This window comes from Pogona vitticeps, chromosome 3 (assembly GCF_051106095.1).
Source record: "Pogona vitticeps strain Pit_001003342236 chromosome 3, PviZW2.1, whole genome shotgun sequence".
NCBI classification, from domain to species: domain Eukaryota; kingdom Metazoa; phylum Chordata; class Lepidosauria; order Squamata; family Agamidae; genus Pogona; species Pogona vitticeps.
The window spans coordinates 183,554,594-183,572,737 of record NC_135785.1 but is presented as its reverse complement, the minus strand read 5'-3'; the positions used below and the strand labels follow the sequence as shown (position 1 = coordinate 183,572,737).

Genomic DNA, 18,144 nt, shown 5'->3' with positions numbered 1-18,144 from the left:
GATGCACCTGAGTGGGCAAGTCCACTAGTCTACTTTGCTAGACTCTCTTTAACCTTTAAGCCTATTCCAACAGAACCCAGAGCTCTGCAAGGCAGCAAAGGTCATGCGATTTGGTCCATGTCCAAAGAGTACTCATCTTCAGTGGGTCAATAGGAGGTCTGACCTGCAGAATCCAGTGAGACCCCAACTGCCACAGCCACATAAGGTTTATACCCTTTCTGTTTGTGCTTGGGATGCAAGTGGTATCAGGGCTGAAGTAGAACCCACCCAGAAAAGACAAGGCCAATGGACCACATGATGGAGAAAGGTTGACAGAAGTGACCATGGGCCAAACAACACCCTTGTAAATAGTTCTGCAATAAACGTTTATTATGTACACTGTTGGGCATTCCTTATAATGAAAAGCACTACTAGTGGTCTATTTGATGTCTATCTGCTTGTGGACAGATTGAGCACCCTCACAGGTAGATACATGCAAAGCCAGTTCCCACCTCAAACAATTCAACTTGCAAGCAAAATACATAGCCATTACCAAGACATTTCTGACAAGGCTATCTAATCCAAACATGACATCAAAGAATACTGCAAGCTATTCATATGCTATTTAATTGCAACATTTTGAATATGACCTCTTGCTGTTTCTGTAATCGCTGAATGGCATTTCTTTCCCGCGAAGTTAATGCCTCTGACTTGGCTTGGTGAGCTTTTTCCAACTCTCTGCGAAGCTCTGAGATTTCTTTCTGAGACCTTGCTTTCTCATCCATTTTAATTTTGGCTACTTCAACCTCTCTGAAGTGCTGCAACTGTTTAAAATGAAATAGTAAATCTCATCTTTGTTATGTCAAAACATTAGATCACATCCAAGTGGCTCCTATTAGTCATTGCCACTAAAATGGCCAGAAGCACAAGATGCTCTCTAAATCTCTCGTGTCCACACGGACAACCCTCACAGTGGTTTAAACCCTGGTCCAGCATTGTACCTGCAGAAATTTCCATTGGTGCTTGCCAGGTGCCCTGTCTCTCCTGAAAAATTTTTAAGATGTTTTTAAAATTAAAAAAAGAGTTTTTAGCTAGGAGATTGCCATACTGCAAACCAAAGTCTTAGTTTCCATTCTTTACTCCCAAATTACTCTATATCTCCTATGGAACTCAAAGGCATTCTTAGAAAATAAAAAAGAAGTAGAAACACAAGCAGCTCCCCCTAAAAAGAGGTAAATTGCAGGTGGCAAAGAGTACCCAGGAGGTGAGAAGGGGGGACTGGAAAATAAATACAAAAAAATACAAATAAGCCAATGAGCCATAAAAGACTGGGGCCCAGTGTTACACAGATATACCAGCCAGCATTTGATCACTGATTCAAAATTCTGTTTTCAACTCCTACTATAATTCAGGTAGGCTGCCCTTGTGCTTAATGACTGTAAGTACACCTATCCATACCCTACACCTGTCCTTCTTCTTAAAAAGCAGGAGAAAAATCATGGATGGGGGAATAGTTTGAAACATGAGCACTAGGAATAGCAGAAGACAATGTATAAAACAACTAGTCTCTCTAAAGTACAAAATGCACTTGCATGTGTGTCTATAGGAGCTCCACCATTCCATAATACACTTCTCCCTTCAACAACACTGGGGTTAGGGGCGTCAGACCAGGGGTTGGGGACCCCTGCCTTAGAGGGAAGCTTGACTACAAAGCATAAACGGTTGATACTCACTATATTGGGGTTCTCTTCCATAGCACTGACAATTCTTTCCATTCAGTATCATATGTAATAAGCATTAAAGGTCCTTATGATTCCCTAATCTAGAGGCTGAATTAGTTTTGTGTTCGTGGGCAAGCAGACCACTTCAACATCTATGGTGCTGAACTAGGCCCCTAGTTCTGGGTGGCTAGGGGCACAGTATTTATTGGATATTTATTTATTTGCGGAAAAAACATGTATAACCAAAACCATGGTGTGTCAGACCTGTGTAATTCAAAGGAGAAGTATAACTCATCTTCTACACATTCACACGTGCAGCTGTTCTCTCTTCTTCTACAACTACTATCTGTAATCTATGTCAGCGTTTTGATTGCTGGAAGAGAATTTGAGGCAATGGTGATGGTGGGGAGATTCTGAAGTGAATAACAACATGGAAGATCTTGGAGTTCTGATACCACCAGCATTAATGAAAACCTGCCACAGTGTCTAAGGATCAAACTACATAGTATGTGGCCTTATCTCATAATTTATTTTCCTTTTTCCTTAAAGAGGTCCTGGGGGAATTTTTAATGAATGGGCAAACAGATGGCATTAACCAATAGCAAGTGCCTCTTTCAGCTTTAAGGGCAGAAAAAATATCTAGAGACTGAATCAAAAATCTCCTGTGCTTATGTAACAGGGCTTTGGCTAGCCCTTCAGTGTGCAGAACACTCTGGCTTAATACCTGCCTCCATTTCCAGTTTCTCACATTTACAACTACAGAAAACATTGTCGAAATCACTTGTTTCCCTACTGCTGCTCATGATACAAGCAGCAATGTCACCCTCTATTTACTCACTTTTATTTTTACTTTTTAAAGGAAAACCAGCAAATAGTTCTGTGGCATCTTAAAGAGTCAGAATCTTTACTTGTCACAAGTGTTCACAGACTCACAATCCACAAAAGCTTCTGCCACAGAAAACATGGTAGATTTTAACCTGCTACTTAGGAGATTTGGCTCCAGCAGACTATTATAACTATTAAACAGACAACAGATTTGGGGAAATGCAAACTGTTGAACAGAAACAAGAGCAGAATCCAAAATCACATAAGCATGAAATATTGCTATAATACAACTGTCCTTCCCACCCACCCCTTCCATTGCCACTTACCTTCTGAGACATTTCTTCTTGGATCTGCTGCTCCATTTCTTTTCTGTATTCAGCAAGTTTTACTTGAAAAGGTTCAGACAGATGGCGCTGAGAATACATATCAGCAAACTGCTCATCAATCAGTTGAAGCTTTTCAGCTATTAAAAAAATTCAAAGCACTGTTTTATTACCGAGATATTTCTAGCCTCTGCTAGAAGTTACCAAGGAAAAAAGGGAGGGGAGAAAGCAAACAAGAATAAAACAGGAAACCAGGAGGCTGGTAGTCCAAACCTACATTCATTCAATCAATCAATCATTCAATCAATCCGTTATTCCAGCATCCCCCTCACTACTCTTCAATCCAAGATTGATCACTTCCTACTGGTATCACATGTTTCATCTTCTGCACTTGTTCTCTAAAGCACAATCTCACTCATGCTGAGGTGCATGAAGTGAGTAGTCATAAACAGGCACCTCTCATCCTGACACTGAACAAGTTCCTGAGGAACATGGAGAGAGCAAAGGACAGCCAGGTTTTAGGAAGATGCTAACAGCACAGTGCCAGATAATAAGTTGAGGGTGTGGGCATTCATAAATTTTGCATCCTTTGTAGGGAAAGTGGGAGTGTTCACTACTATTTGCCTTGCACTGGTAAGCATATCAGACACCTGAGAGAACCACTGACAGAAAAAGATGCTATTTTCAACGTTTGTTTCCATTCAGAAAAAAACAAATGATTACCATGTTGGAGTGAAAAGTAGTGTGATAGTGCTCTCCACACTTACAACACAGCAGTATGCCTATGCCTAACAAGCTCCTTGCACATGCATTGTTATCAACAGAAAGCAGATTCAGAAGCACCCCCAAACAAAGCTGAACAACAGATACTACATTACTGTCATCGCTGCAACTGGATGCAACAATATCCAACAATAAACCAATTACAAAACTTCACTTACCCAGGGATTCTTGACCAGCCATAGGAATTGTTTGAGTTTCTGTACTACAGTTTTCCTTAGAGAGGCTGTGTTCTACCAGCTCTGTTAAGACCTGTACAAGAAAGCCTTAGAGATGTACCATTAGTCACACATTTCTTCTGCAGTAAATTAATCTTTCCAACTCTATGTGGAAGAATAAATTAGCAACAGCAGCAAAACATGCAAGTTCAACAAATCTAAAAAGGATGGTTATGGTGGGGTGTTTTCATAAATGTATCATTGCACACAATCCAAAGGTGAGCATGGATGGTGATGCCTCTACTAGATCACTACAATTACAAACATAAGCTAGTGTTCGACACATACAGATCTCCATGAGGCTGGGCCCCACAGTGCAGTGCATGGTGCAGAAACATTTCCAAAAATCATCAACTATGCAGGCCATATTCCTCTTAAGCCTACATACCTTTAGCATTATCCTTTTCTGAAGCAGTAATCTGTAAGCAGAAAACAATTAAATCAACTACATTCTTTATTATTCACTAAAACTTTAACAACAAAGTTATCCAGATATAAGGTTATTTTACCAGTGTTTTATAAAGATCAGTCCTTGGATTGATCCTGATCAGCTGTAGCAGATCTTTAACTGTAAGCTCCTTTGCAAGAAAAAAACAAAAATTCTTAATTATGAACTATATTTTACAATCCACACTGTCAAAGAGAAAATTTGAAGCTAGAGCAATAAAATTAAAATGGGACTGGGATGGAAAGTATTGACTTCGCTGGGAAAGCACATATTTTCCATCATGTAAATTCAATTAATTTTCCTTTCTTTTGCCCATCGCCTATTCATGAAAACAGATTCCATTCATCATGTGTTCATCTACCAAATTCAAATCCAACAGACAGCTGTATGATGGAACAAACAGTAATTATAAAATTTTATGAAAGTATACTGCTATGAATTCATTATATCTCTGGAATGTTGCCATTCCTTAGGGCTTTCTTTGCAACTCACATACATAGAATCCTGTATGTCCTGTGATACCTTTTAGCTCCCTTACTATTCCCTTTCACAAATCCCAGGGGAGTCATAAACCATCCTCTGTGAAATCTCGAAATCTTATATACGCTGTCTATATTTTTAATAACAAGTACATTTACCCTCATAGTATCAACATCACTCATTGATCATGCAAACAGTCACACATATATGTAGCTCATTCTAGGCTTTACCATAACATGATTCAAGACTGATTGGTTGTGATACTGAAAGAAACAACTGGTCTTACAACCGCAAGATTCAATTGTCACAGTAACTTCTCCTTTGTTCTTCAGAAAGTTAGTCTATTCAACCATCAGTAGGTTCTGCAAAGGTGATCCTGACAAGAAAGTCTGTACATAGTGTGTATTTGCTGATTATGTCACTCTCCCATTTCTACAGTCCCAGAAGCCTGCTTCTCACAAAACTGGTTTCCCTATCCCCTGCTAAAGGAAAAAAATGTAGAATTTCTGAAACCCATTTTCTAAGCAATATGTGTACCATTAATATGCAGCTCCAAACATAAATGTTTACAAGATCCAAACAGGGCTATTAAGGATAGGACCTTATGGAGGTAACTAATTCATAGGGTCACAATAAGTCAGAAGAGACTTGACGGCACATTATAACAAAACACACTTAAACTATTACCCTTCTAGGTTAGTGGTGATGGTGTAAGCTATCTGGCAGATATGTGCATTGTCCTGTGCTTGTACATACTTTGAGTGCACACATTTAGCTCCCCTTGTAGCTGTTACTATAAGGACCACTGCTCTTCAGCTGGTGAGTTGTGGAAGCCAAGATGTATTGCACCAGCAGCACTACAACCATGCAAATAGATAACACATTCACAAACATACAAAATCTAAAGAGGGCTGAGGACAATGAGCTATAACATTAGTTAAAACCATGCTATTTAAAGCAGATTTCAGAAACATCCGCCTCACGACTTTTCGACCCATTACACACAATTATGCATTTGGTTTGGCTGTTGCTTTGAGACTTTTTTCTTATTATTATTTGTGTGTGTGTTTTAATTTGTGTGCGCGCGTGCTTTTAACTATTGTAAACCACCCAGAATACTGGCATGACACTAGATGGGCAGTATATACCGTATTTTTCCGTGTATAAGATGCCCCCATATATAAGACACCCACACCCACTTTTCTAACCCAAAATTAAGAAATCTAAGCACGACTTAGCAAAAGGAGGGGAAAGCAGGCACCAAAGCACTGCAGGATCGTTTTGATCCCTGCTTTCCCCTCCACTTTGAGTTCTCTCCTGTATAAGATGACCCTCAATTTTTAGTCTAAAGATTTTAAACAAAAGTATCATCTTATACACGGAAAAAAACAATAAATGCAATGAATAGATGAATACAGACATGCATACATAAAAATATTCAGAGTGCAAATCTCTCAGAAGAGACAGGTACTTACCTTATCCTTTTCCAACCCACTTTCTGGATAGAAGACTGACAGTGAGTATTCATAGCCACATCTGCGCAGGTGATCTGCAACCAGACTGTTTGAAGCACCAATTACCAGTGAACTGCATTCACTATAAACAGCTTGTGGCTGAACTTCTCCACTTAAAACTGGATTCCTCAGCTCATGTATGAGTTGGTTTCGAAGCTGAGTCTGGCAAAAAGAACAACATAGTATAGAAGTGTTCTGCTTAGATACTGCCCTGCAGTGCTTAAACCACTCTGAGGATGGTTTACAGTTTAATTATGCAGGCTTACGCTGCCCCCACAACAAACTGGGTACTTAATTTACAGAGCTGGGTACGCAATTTACCAACCTCGAGAGCATGGAAGGCGGAGTCAACCTTGAGCCAGCTACCTGAATCCACTGGGTTTGAACTCAGGTTGTGAGCAGTTTTCACTGCAGTTTAACCACTGTGCCACGAGGAATATGGAAAAACTGTGTTAAATTATTAAATGAACTTAAAAAGTTAACTTTGCTATGCTGAACTAAAACCAAGTGTTACAGTACATCATTGTCTGTTATGACTTAAAAAGCCAAAATTAAAATTTGATTTGAACAGCCATACAGTAAAGCAAGTAGAATATTGCATTTTTACTGAATCTGGCAGCCTTATTTCCATAAAGGTAGCTAACGGTTTGAAAAAAAACATTCAAGAATGTTTAAAGCTAGAATTCGGAGCTGAGTAACAGAAGAATATGTACAACAGTGTCCAAGATCTTGGATACAAAATGTCTTCAATCTAAAAATCTTCAAAGTGTAGTCCAGAGGGGTTTTCCAGGATGCTTCACCAGGCTCAAAGGTAACAAAAACCTACTTCTGCCACAAAAATATCATAACAAATTAATAACATAGTGAAGGTCACTTAGAACGAAGGTCACTTAGAACGATGGCCTCTCTCTGTCACAAGGCACAACTGAAAGTTCAGTTCTAGTTTCTGATATTGGTCAAGAAATTACCTGCTGATCTAAAATACATTAAATTGTTTTATTTTCTTGAATGTGATTTATATCCAGAACCATTCCTCTGACAAAAATCTAATCTGTTCCAGGAGTAAATACTCAGATTATTTTTCTTACATACCGGTAACTATAGTTATAATGCTTGGTAAGGATACATATTTTTGTTAGGGATTGTTTGGAATTTGGTTCTAGTGGCCATTTACAGAGCTGTCCTCTCTGCCTGTGTGTGTGTTTGTATCTGCACGAGCGCGCGCACACAGGCCTATTTAAGTTTTTTAATTGTGCTCTTTTTACAACAGTGAAAAATGAGTTCATCCAACATTGCCAATGATACAACTGACTTTATAAAGATTCAGAATTGAATGTATGCTGGCTTTAATTTATTTTAAATGAAAGACCTTGAGTGTGTCCAAGACACCTCGGTTCTTAAATGTCTGATACAGTTTCTTCCGGAGCTCATCTTGTGACAGAGCTTTAAACTCTTCTGAAGACATGAAGATCTGAAAACATAAGAAAACAAAATCACTATTTTACAGACAGTGATAAAACTGATGTTATCATATCTAAACCTGGGTATGTACCCTTTTAAAAGTCACAATTTTCAAAGACAGCCAGGTTTTTCTATTGCAACAAAAACAAAGTGCATTTTTAGTAATAAAAAACCAATTATGGCACAAACATTCATGGATTACAGTCCACTTTATCAGCAGTATGAAATATTAATATGAAGCCTTCAGCAAATAAGCATGGGGTGATTAAATAGAAGGATCTCTACCACAGAATGCATGGGAAACCAGCATGGGAAACTCATGTTCCTAGATTTAAAAAATATATAATTTTGATCCCTCACATACTATTCCTTGCTGCCATCTCATTTCCCCTTGGCTTTGTTTGTTTTTGGCAACAGTCATATTCAAATCATTAGCACTGCAGTTTTATAGAACTGGAGCCATGCATGCTTTTTAAAGCAGACTTAAAATTACTGATCAACATTTAAAGATGTCATTAGCATGGCATCATTCTTCATGGGATGGGAATCTCAAAGTTGAGGTGGCAAGCAAAGCTGCCTGGAAAATATGACAGTAAAAAAAAAAAAGAGAAGGTTTTTAGTAAGACTATCATAATTAAAGGCAAAAGTACATTAGAGGGCACCTTATTGACATTTTTGAATTTAATTTAATGCACATGATAGTCTAACACAGAGATCTCAGATAGGTTTGATTAAACATTCAGAATCAAGTACAATCAAATACAGTGGTGCCCCGCATAGCGACGTTAATCCGTTCCAGGATTAACGTCGCTATCCAGATTCTTCGCTATGTGGGGGGGGGGGGGATCCAAAGGAACGCATTAAACTCTGTTTAATGCGTTCCTATTGGGGAGAAACTCACCCGTAAGCGAAGAATCCCTCATCCGGCCACCATTTTTGCTCCCTCGGTAAGTGAGGCGCGAAAACGCTGCAGGCGGCCATTTTCCCCCAGCTGGGCGGCACCGAAGCCAGCACCACCCAGCTGGGGGGAGAAGGTTCGGAGCCCCTGCAGTGGAGGCTTCCCCGGAGGTTGCTCGGAAGCAAGCGCGGCCCAGCTGGGCAGCGCTTGCTTCAGAGCGCGTGCAGTGGAGGCTTCCCCGGAGGTTGCTCTGAAGCCTTTGCCCCCCAGCTGGGCAGCGCAGGCTTCGAAGTGCCCGCCGGGGAAGTCTCCACCGCGGTCGCTCGGAAGCGCCCGCCGGTCAGCTGGGGGGAAATGGGGCCTATGGGGAAAAATCGCAAAGCGATTTTTCCCCATAGGAAACATCGCAATGCAATCGCAAAATCTGCATCGCTATGCGGATTCGTCGTTAAACGGGGCGCTCATTATATGAGGCACCACTGCATACTTAAATGGAATGCCAACAAGAATTACTATGAAATGCACTGTAACATACACTAAACATGTTCATCCCACTTTTCTAGTTTTATGACACATGTAGAATAAACAAGAGAAAGAAATGGAGCAATTAAGTGAACAACCTTGATCCTCAATGGCTGGGGTCAGTACCATAACCATCAGATTCTACCTGCTTTTCCCCCTCACTTTTTGCAAGGGAAAAAGGTGTTTTTTTAAAAAATCCAGTCAGGAAAACCAGAGGATCAGATAATGTCCCTTGCAATGCCACAGTACAAAACCAGTCCAACACACACCCCCATCAGCTTTCAAGATTAGCTGCTGAGACTTATCATAGAATTATAGAAAATTGAAGTTGAAAGTTGGAAGACATGAAGTCCAACCCCCTGTGCAATGCAGGAATGTAATCAAAGCATATCTGCCAGGTGATTATCTACATTTTTCTTGAATGCCTCCAGTGTTGGAGCATTCACCAACTCCCGAGGTAATTGGTTCCACTGTCGTACTGCTCTAACAGTTAGGAAGTTTTTTCTGATATTCTACTGAAATCTGGCTTCCTTTCACTTGAGCCCATTGTTGCATGTCTTGCACTCTGGGATGATCAAAGACCCCCTCCTCTGTATGACAACCTTTCAAATATTTGGAAAGTGCTTTCATATCACCCCTCAGTCTTGTTTTCTCAAGGCTAAACATGCCCAATTCGTTCAATCTTTCCTCATAAGGCTTGGTTTCCAGCCCCCTGGTCATCCTTGTCACCTCCTCTGAACTTGTTCCAATTTCTTAACATCCTTCTTGAAGTCTGGTGTCCAGAATTTCATTCAGAGATTTCCACATCACATGCAGTTGTCTCCCTAACAGTTCTCTCTCTCTCAAAAAAAATTGAAAACATATATGCATAGATCAAAGAAAACCCATGTGAATTTAATTAGATCACTCATACATGTCTAATTCAGCATCCTGGTAAATCAGGTGCATATTCTTTTTCTCTTGGAGGAGCTAATACTGCCAGAAGACAGTTAGAAATATTATCATCTGCCTACATGACACAACTTTTTTGCCTAGTTCAGCATCTGGGATTGCCAGGCACAAGCACTTTTAATATAGTTTGCTTTGTTCTTACAAAAAGATTCTAGCTCTGCAATTCTATGCTGCTGCTGCTGGTTCCCACCCCTTTTCTTTTCTATCATCTCTCCCAGCTTTATAGGCTGATGCGGCTTTTCAAAAAACGTAGACCTGTGATTCTAACCTTCGGTGAACCGTGGTGTTCTTGAATTGCAATTCCCGGATGCCTTCACTGCCAGCTATGCTGGCCAGGTTTCTGGGAGTTGCAGTCCAAGAACACCTAAGTTACCAATGGGAACCATTGCCCTAGTGGTCCACAACCTTTTTGGGACCGTGGACCAGTTGGGGGACGGGCTCCATGCACGGGAGCAGGAGCACCCCCGCGCTCACAGGGGGTGTCACACTCGTGTGCATGAACGCTCATGCAATGTGCCCCTTCATGAGCATGACACACCCACCATGTGTGCAGGGCGGGGAGAAGAGATCTGTCTCCATGGCCCAGTTCCAGCAAGGCCACAGACCGGCACTGGGCTGTGGACCGTGCATTGGGGACCCCTGCCCTAGACAACTAGAGTGGTCCGGTGGGCCAGATAGGCGGGGTATAAATTAAATAAATAAATAAATAAATAAATAAATAAATAAATAAATAAATAAATAAACTATCAAAATGTCATCTTCTATGACTATTATTGGAATTCCAACAACAGTACTACCTGCGTTTTCTCAGAGTGGCTTTTTTGTATACTTATTGATCTTTGCCTTAACACTGCCTGGTAATGTTGTAAGACACCTCCTTATTCACAGTTTCTAGTTTTTAATATTGTCTTTTAATTCCGTTAACCACCATTTATATACTCATTGATTTCAACCTTAAATATCATCTTTCATTGTTTGTAAGCCACCCTGGGTCCTTTTTCAAGGAGAAAGGTGGGGTAAAAATATTTCCAATAAATAAATAGAATTCCCAGTACACTGTAGTGGACAGAGTAACCGATTAGGACTCCGGAGACCAGGGTTTGAATCCCCACTTGGCCATGGAAACTCACTGGGGGAGTGGCATTAGTAAAATCACTTCTTAAATATCTTACTTATCTTGAAAGCCTTATTAAGCTCAGTCTAAGTCAGTACTAACTTGTTAACCCAGAACACAGAAACTAAGGCTCTACCGAGTAAGCAGGGAAGCAACAATACAGGACACCTTCCCCCTTCACGCCCATTTCCAAAACAAACCATCTAGTATTTCTTCGTTTTCTAAAGCTGACACCGGCAGCGCTTTCCATACAACCTGGAGAAGGGGAAAACGCGCCAGGCATTCCGGGAGAGCTTGGAATGTAATGGGGAAAGGAAGAGAGAGAGTCCCTGAGTTACCGCAGGCATCCCTCAGCAAAGAGCCTCTGACTCCCCCGTCACCTTTTAAACACCGTGTGGTACAAACAGAAACGAAAAAAACCCAAAACACACCACAGCCCAAGGACGACGACCGGACACTGCGGCGTAACCGAGAAGATATTGAGCTACCCTAGTGACGGGCAGCGCATGCGGAAACACTCTCCTCAGGGCCCCGCCCCCAAGAAGCCCCGCCCTCTCAACCGTCTCTTTCAGTGCAGTGCCCTCTTCCGCGGAGGTCTGTTGCCGCCGCTAGCTCTACTGAAACTCTCGCGAGAACGTGCTGAGGGCGGAGTCGACGCCAGCAGGCGGTATGATGTCATCGAAGCGCGCCGGATGTTTTGGGTGGAGAGGAAGTTGTCTGTTGGCTGATTCTGAGGACCGTTTCTAAGGTAGGTTCTCTCTCCCCCCTCACCGGCCAGCGCGCCTTTTCCCCCCTCTCTCTTTTAAAGGGAACCTGGGGTGGAGGAGGTTCTTTTGAATGATAGAAGAGTTAGCGGGGAAAGGGTAGCTGTGGATGCTCGTTTTATGAGCCGTATCCCCAAGGCCTGGGGGACTTCTGTAAAGACGGTCGGTTGCTTTTTCTGTTTTCGTTCTGTGCCGTCAAGTCGAAGTCAGTTGATAGGCGATGCCAGTAAGGCTTTCAAGGCGAGATATTCAAAGAGTGGTTTTACCAGTCCTGCCGTCACCACCTGTGTGGCTTTCTTGGCCCAGTGGGGATTCGAACCCAGGCCTCCTGAATCCTAGTCCGTTACCCTGTCTTCAAAACCGCATTGGGTAAGTTGTTTTTTATTAGAAGCACGAAAAAATAAGGACGGAGAATTTTCTGTAGGAAAAGGTAACATAGTAGGTAGCCATGTCAGTCTGTAGTAACAATTTAAACCAGAAATAATCGTATAGGACCTACAAAAGTAACTAGTTTTTAATTTCTGAAGGCACACTTGATCAGATGAATGGATAGGCAGTGTCTTCAGAAGACGTGTGGTTAGATGTAGAAAAGCTTATGAAAAATAAAAATTGGCTATTTTTATCTGTGCTACATGACTATTTCTGGTACTAATTTAGAACGGGTCTTGAGAACTCTATTCTAGCAGTTGCATTTTGATAGGAAAAATTCCCCAAGAGATCTGGTTGGTTGGTTTTATCAACCACCTTTCTCCCAATAAGCAGATCCAAGGGATCTCACAATACTAAAAAAAATAGAATTAAATACATACTAAGATAAGAAAAAGTTAAATTAAAAACATAATAAGTTAAACAGTTCCTCTGGTATCCTTTTTTTTTTTTGAAGCTGCATACAGTTCTGAAAATGATGATACTAAAGGTACCTAAATGTGAGGAAAGTCTCCCTCTCCTGCCCAAAAGCAACTGAGATTTCTCATATTCTAAGGTTTTTTATATCAAAACTTTGGCAAAGACAATAATAATTTTAGAACTGCAGCGTAGGAAGAGATCCGATGGATCACCCAGGCCAGCCTATGTCAAGGAAGCACAGTGGGGAATCAAACTCCCAACCACTGGCTCCTTAGCCATCAGATACCCAAGCCTCTGAACTAGGAGTTTTCTTATTTTTGCTGCTTTCTTCATCACAGTGGAACATGGGCTCCTGTTGTTGGAGATCAATGATGACTGTTGTTTGGTTGGTGTGTGAGAGATAAAGCAAAATTCAGTAGCACTACATCTTTTATATCCAGTTGGTGTACAAGCGGATGTTAGATTACATTTCTGTGCCTTCATACTGGCTGAGGCTAATTGGCGTTGAAGTGTAAAACATGTAGAGAGCATTGGTTAGGGGGAGGTAGGCTTAAGCTGTAGAGATGTGTGATATTTTTCTGGAAATTTCCATAGAACAATTAGTGATAAGATTTAGTTAGATATGATTTATGCTGTGGGATACTTTGACTGAATCTCTGTCGTTTGATGTAGTATGTCATAAGTGCAGTAAGCCCCTTCAATCCGTGGAATTTTTGGAGGAAATGGCTCACCAAATCCCCACTGATTCAATGGGCCTATTCCAGTTGTGACTTAGTAGACTAAGCAACAGGATTTAAGTCTTTGCCTTCATTGGGATGGAGTAAACCTGTGTGACCATTTCCAACTATATGATCTGTTCTTTTTCAGAAGTGACAATATTTTTATCATGTCTGGAAGCTTCTACTTTGTAATTGTGGGTCACCATGATAACCCAGTGTTTGAAATGGAATTTCTACCTGCTGGTAAAGTGGAGTCTAAGGTGTGCAATGTCGTTTAGATACTGTACTTGTACATAGTATTAAGCAGAGACCTGATGATTAATTTGAAACTACTACTTAGTTCTTATTTAGATTTGTTACCTTTGAAAATATTAACAACCCAGTCATTATATCAGAATATCTGAGATGTCCTCTTTAGTATCAAGCTAATATCAATGTAACATTTTCTAATCTGGATTTAATGCAGTTGTCTAAAAGCAATCATATTTTTCTTACATTCCAAGCTATTCCTAAGGAACAGCAACAAGTAGTAATGACTTCCATAATTAATATATTTTGTGTAAGCATAAGTTTGCATTTTGGTATGTATAAGCTCCTTTAACTGGGATACTCTAGTTGTGCATAATAGATACTATATTCTGCTCCTGATGAAGCATTCAGATATACACTAGGTTAATAGCTTACTGGGTTTGCTAAACGTTGTGTAGTTTTTATCTATTGCTGGGAAAAGAAATTGTATACTGTACCTGGCTTCAGAGCCATTTATTTTATCCTTTATTCTGTTTTTGATGCTAATTTCTTTTTCCCTTTAGGATGACCATCGCCATCTCAATCAATTTATAGCTCATGCTGCTCTTGATCTAGTAGATGAGAATATGTGGCTGTCTAATAATATGTATCTGAAGACTGTGGATAAATTTAATGAATGGTTTGTTTCTGCCTTTGTCACTGCAGGACATATCCTTTTTATGCTGCTGTTATACTAATAAGGAAGTTGGTGGACATTGGCTTGACACATTTGTTTAGTTTGTAACTTGGCTCTCAAATAGAAGACTTTCTTATATTTAGAGACAGGACCAGAATCCAGTAATCTTGCTGGAGAAGGGATGGACTGGTAATGCAATTTTAGCTGATTCTTGTAAAACCCATTCCCATTGTACTGGAGAGCCCCCAGACTCTTCAGAGGATTTCTAGTAGAATCTGTGAAAATTGCCTTCTGCTGTGGGGAACATCATCTGAATGGCTTTCTTGGTTTGTAAGCCATAATGGGTAGAGATTGCAGCCTTTGCTTGGAGTATTTTTCAACATCATGTAACACATTTTCTGCAAGAATTGTGCTGGCTAGTACTGAGTTTCAAGGTTTTGTTACTGATATTTAAAGTGAGGTTACCTTTAGTATCATCTGACCTCTGCACTCTTGCCTGTTCAGTGCACTCTTCAGGAGAGGCATGTTTGTTGGTGCCTTGGGCTCCAAGAACAGAATTTTAGTGTTGCAGCTCCTGCTTTGTAGAACTCCTTGTCCATTAACATTAAGTATAAACAGTTTTGCATGTTAAGCATCTGCTTAAAACATAATCTGATCATTTAACCTTTCCTTGTCATGTGACCATCCATCTATGTTAGTTTACTGATTATGTTTTATAGTCTCTGCTTTTATTAATTTAATTTTAATATTATAGCCCATCTTTATTTTCAGTGGCATCCTTATTTGTAGAAACAACTCCCTATTTTCTTAACTTGTTCTACATATGAGATTTATAATGCTTCATGATGTAAGGCAGGAAGATGGCATCAAGAACTTCTTTAGTGATGTCTATGATCTGTATATAAAGGTGAGCATATTGTTCTACACACACAACTAAAACAAGCTGTGGTAAGTGGGACTATTTGTTTGGGAGCTTTGTGAACAAGTTGAGGCAGCACATGTAAATAGTTGAAGGGGTGTAGTTTACATCTTCAAAAGAACAAAATGTTTAACGCTAGTACACCACACCCATCCCAGTGATGGGTTGGTTATATCCAATAATATACTCCACTGCATTTGTAAGAAGCTGTTGATCGTACAGGAAGGTGAATACATATCCTTCAAAGTGGTGGTAAGTTCCATCTTGTGCTGAGAAAGTAGCATCAGTATTGTGAGTTGTTACTACCTATACATACCCCTCTGAAACCCCTTGTTGCAAAGTAGAAGCAAGACTGATTTGTTTTCTGGTGATTCATATCAAGAAGTTTAAAAATTATGGCCATCACCTCTTCAAATCGAAGTACAATATATAGTAAAACGAAAGGGCTGTAGTTTAGGTCTTGACACTGGCCTTGTCTAGCAAGCATTCTGAACTAGTTGAATATCATACTAAGAGTACAGTATGTAAGTGCACAAAAACATATTAGTCAGTCCTAGTTTGGTCTAGGCATTTTAGCAAGTATTAACTAGATGTTCTCATGATATTAATAAACTTCTTTCCTCAGTTTGCAATGAATCCATTTTATGAACCCAACTCTCCTATTCGATCAACTGCATTTGACAGAAAAGTTCAGTTTCTTGGAAAGAAGCATCTTTTAAGCTGAAATGGTGTAAACATGTTGAAAATTCAGGTGTACCCAACTGTATATTTGACATTCATTGAACCTATGAGGACCAATCCATTACCCAAAGACTCAAGACATTTCATTACCAGGTATGAGAAGTAGGACAACTTCAGGAATCTCTTATGCTGATGGATCACTTTAGTCATTTATCTGTATATATCAAAGTAAAATAAATGCTAAACACTAGTCAAAGATGTTTTCCATAATACTGCTGCTAATATTGTAAAATAAATGAGGAAACTAGACCTTGCTTTTTCCATGGCAATCTGCAGAGATTTAAAGAACTTGTCCTTTGCTCTTTAGTCCAAAAGGCTGTCAGTGCTGCTTACTGAGATAAGAATCTTCTATAGAAAAGATTCAGTGTAGGGCTGTATCAGTGTAAACCCAGATACTAGAATTGTGTGTTGCAAGAAAAATAATTGTGCAGAACAAGAGAAATTTAAATACTCCTAAACAGGAATTTAGAAGTGAATCTGACTGCAATCCAATTTACTTCTTAATTGAGATCAGCAAGTGACTCCACATAGGTGGTCATTACAAAACATTTTTGGAAATGGCTTAATCTAAACTGATTCAGCATTTTCCATAAATTCTACTTTTTGTGACATGTTCAAGTATACACTACTTGATGGGTGACATGCAAATTGTGTATAGAAAGTTGAGTTTTCTGAGAAGTTGCCGTACCTTACAACCCAAGGTTACTTTTCTGAATTTTAAAACTAGAACTGTTCTCAACTATCCCAGTTCTCAAGTGTACACTGAGTACAGTCTACCCATGTTAAGCACTCACATACATAGTAACATAAGAGACTGTAATCAGGCTCCATGTACAAGGATTGTAGCTTTCAGCCTTAAAGAATTAAGGAAGAAACCAACATTTGTAGGTAGTGTGGCTCAGGCAATACCCTTACATTCCCTGTATTTGTTTACATGTTTTACTTACTAATTTGCTTAAGCATTGTACATTTTGCTGTGCTACTTTCCTTTTGAAGTCTTTTTGCCTGAAAAAACTCAAATTACAAATTGTGCTAGATTATACATTTGCAGAGAATGTTAATTAACCTACCAAGTAAAATAATTTAAAATGCTGAAATATTTCTGTACATTGAAATTCTTTAAAGTGGACATTAAGTTTCTATCAACCTATTTTTTTTCTATTTTTGAACAGCTGCCTTGATGTTCTATAACTTAGTAGTAGGAAAAATCTTCAACAATGCAAACACCAGAAGAAATGAGAGATATTTTGTGGTTTATGGAGAAAATTTCAGAAAGATGAAACAGCAGAATAAGGGCACTTCAAAAGCTTCTAGTATTTTATTTATTTATTTATTTATACCCCACCTATGTGTTCAAAATGACCACTCTAGGCGCCTTTCCTTTTGAATGAACAGGGACAAAAGCTTTTTTTTAAATCAAATTACAAGTTTCATCAATTTCATTGTCATCCAAGTACTGTTTTGATAATTTTTAAGTGAAGTAATTGTGAAATTTTAGTTTTCTAGCTCATTTACAATACCTAAGCAAGCATGTACATATAAGTCTAGCAACTGTCTGGCATATGTTGGAGTGGGCAGTGTTCATGAAAACACATTGCACAGGATTTGATTCCCAACCTTTATAAATATACAGAGTTTATTCAGTTGTTTCTCATTGAAAACCCTCAAATCTTGCGAATCAAATACATGTTAGGTCAAAATTGTGTCGGGCTAAATAGTTGATTGAACATTGATTATAAAATTAAAATAGGGTCAAAGGGAAACTATTGTAATGAGCCCTGAAAACTAACATTTTAAACAGTATTCTCACATTAATTAAAAAAGCACTTGCTACAACACTTTTTTCCTACTGCTAAATGTCCAGTTATAGTTCAGTCAGCAAGCTGCTGAGGCTGCTAAAACTCAGCTGTTTTCCAGCAGAGCTGTTGTCTGTTGGCCATCAAAGGATAAGATGATCTCCCAAAGGGGGGAAGAATATACACAAATCCACACAGGC

The 18,144-nt window shown here is 39.6% G+C and overlaps 2 protein-coding genes across 3 annotated transcripts in view; one reads left to right on the top strand and one right to left on the bottom strand.

Moving 5' to 3' along the window:
* The window catches only part of OFD1 (OFD1 centriole and centriolar satellite protein), a 33,423-nt gene extending 21,641 nt beyond the window's left edge, over positions 1-11,782 (bottom strand). Inside the window, exons 1-8 of one of the 2 annotated variants that reach the window (XM_020786771.3) lie at positions 11,666-11,782; positions 7,658-7,759; positions 6,250-6,450; positions 4,356-4,424; positions 4,235-4,265; positions 3,790-3,880; positions 2,852-2,988; positions 630-803 (exon numbers count right to left, since the gene is read on the bottom strand). In XM_020786771.3, the coding sequence (XP_020642430.3) occupies positions 630-803; positions 2,852-2,988; positions 3,790-3,880; positions 4,235-4,243 (411 nt within the window). In that variant the 5' untranslated portion in view covers positions 4,244-4,265; positions 4,356-4,424; positions 6,250-6,450; positions 7,658-7,759; positions 11,666-11,782. Of the gene's footprint in view, positions 1-629; positions 804-2,851; positions 2,989-3,789; positions 3,895-4,234; positions 4,266-4,355; positions 4,425-6,249; positions 6,451-7,657; positions 7,760-11,665 lie in introns of both variants that reach the window. The other variant, XM_020786770.3, reaches the window with a different exon arrangement.
* Positions 11,783-12,093: 311 nt separating this feature from the next.
* On the top strand, positions 12,094-16,397 carry TRAPPC2 (trafficking protein particle complex subunit 2). The gene is given in 5 exon segments (XM_078390389.1): positions 12,094-12,367; positions 13,712-13,823; positions 14,376-14,520; positions 15,310-15,395; positions 16,033-16,397. Coding segments are annotated over 5 exon segments (714 nt in total). The 5' UTR covers positions 12,094-12,218; the 3' UTR covers positions 16,255-16,397.
* Positions 16,398-18,144: the final 1,747 nt, after the last annotated feature.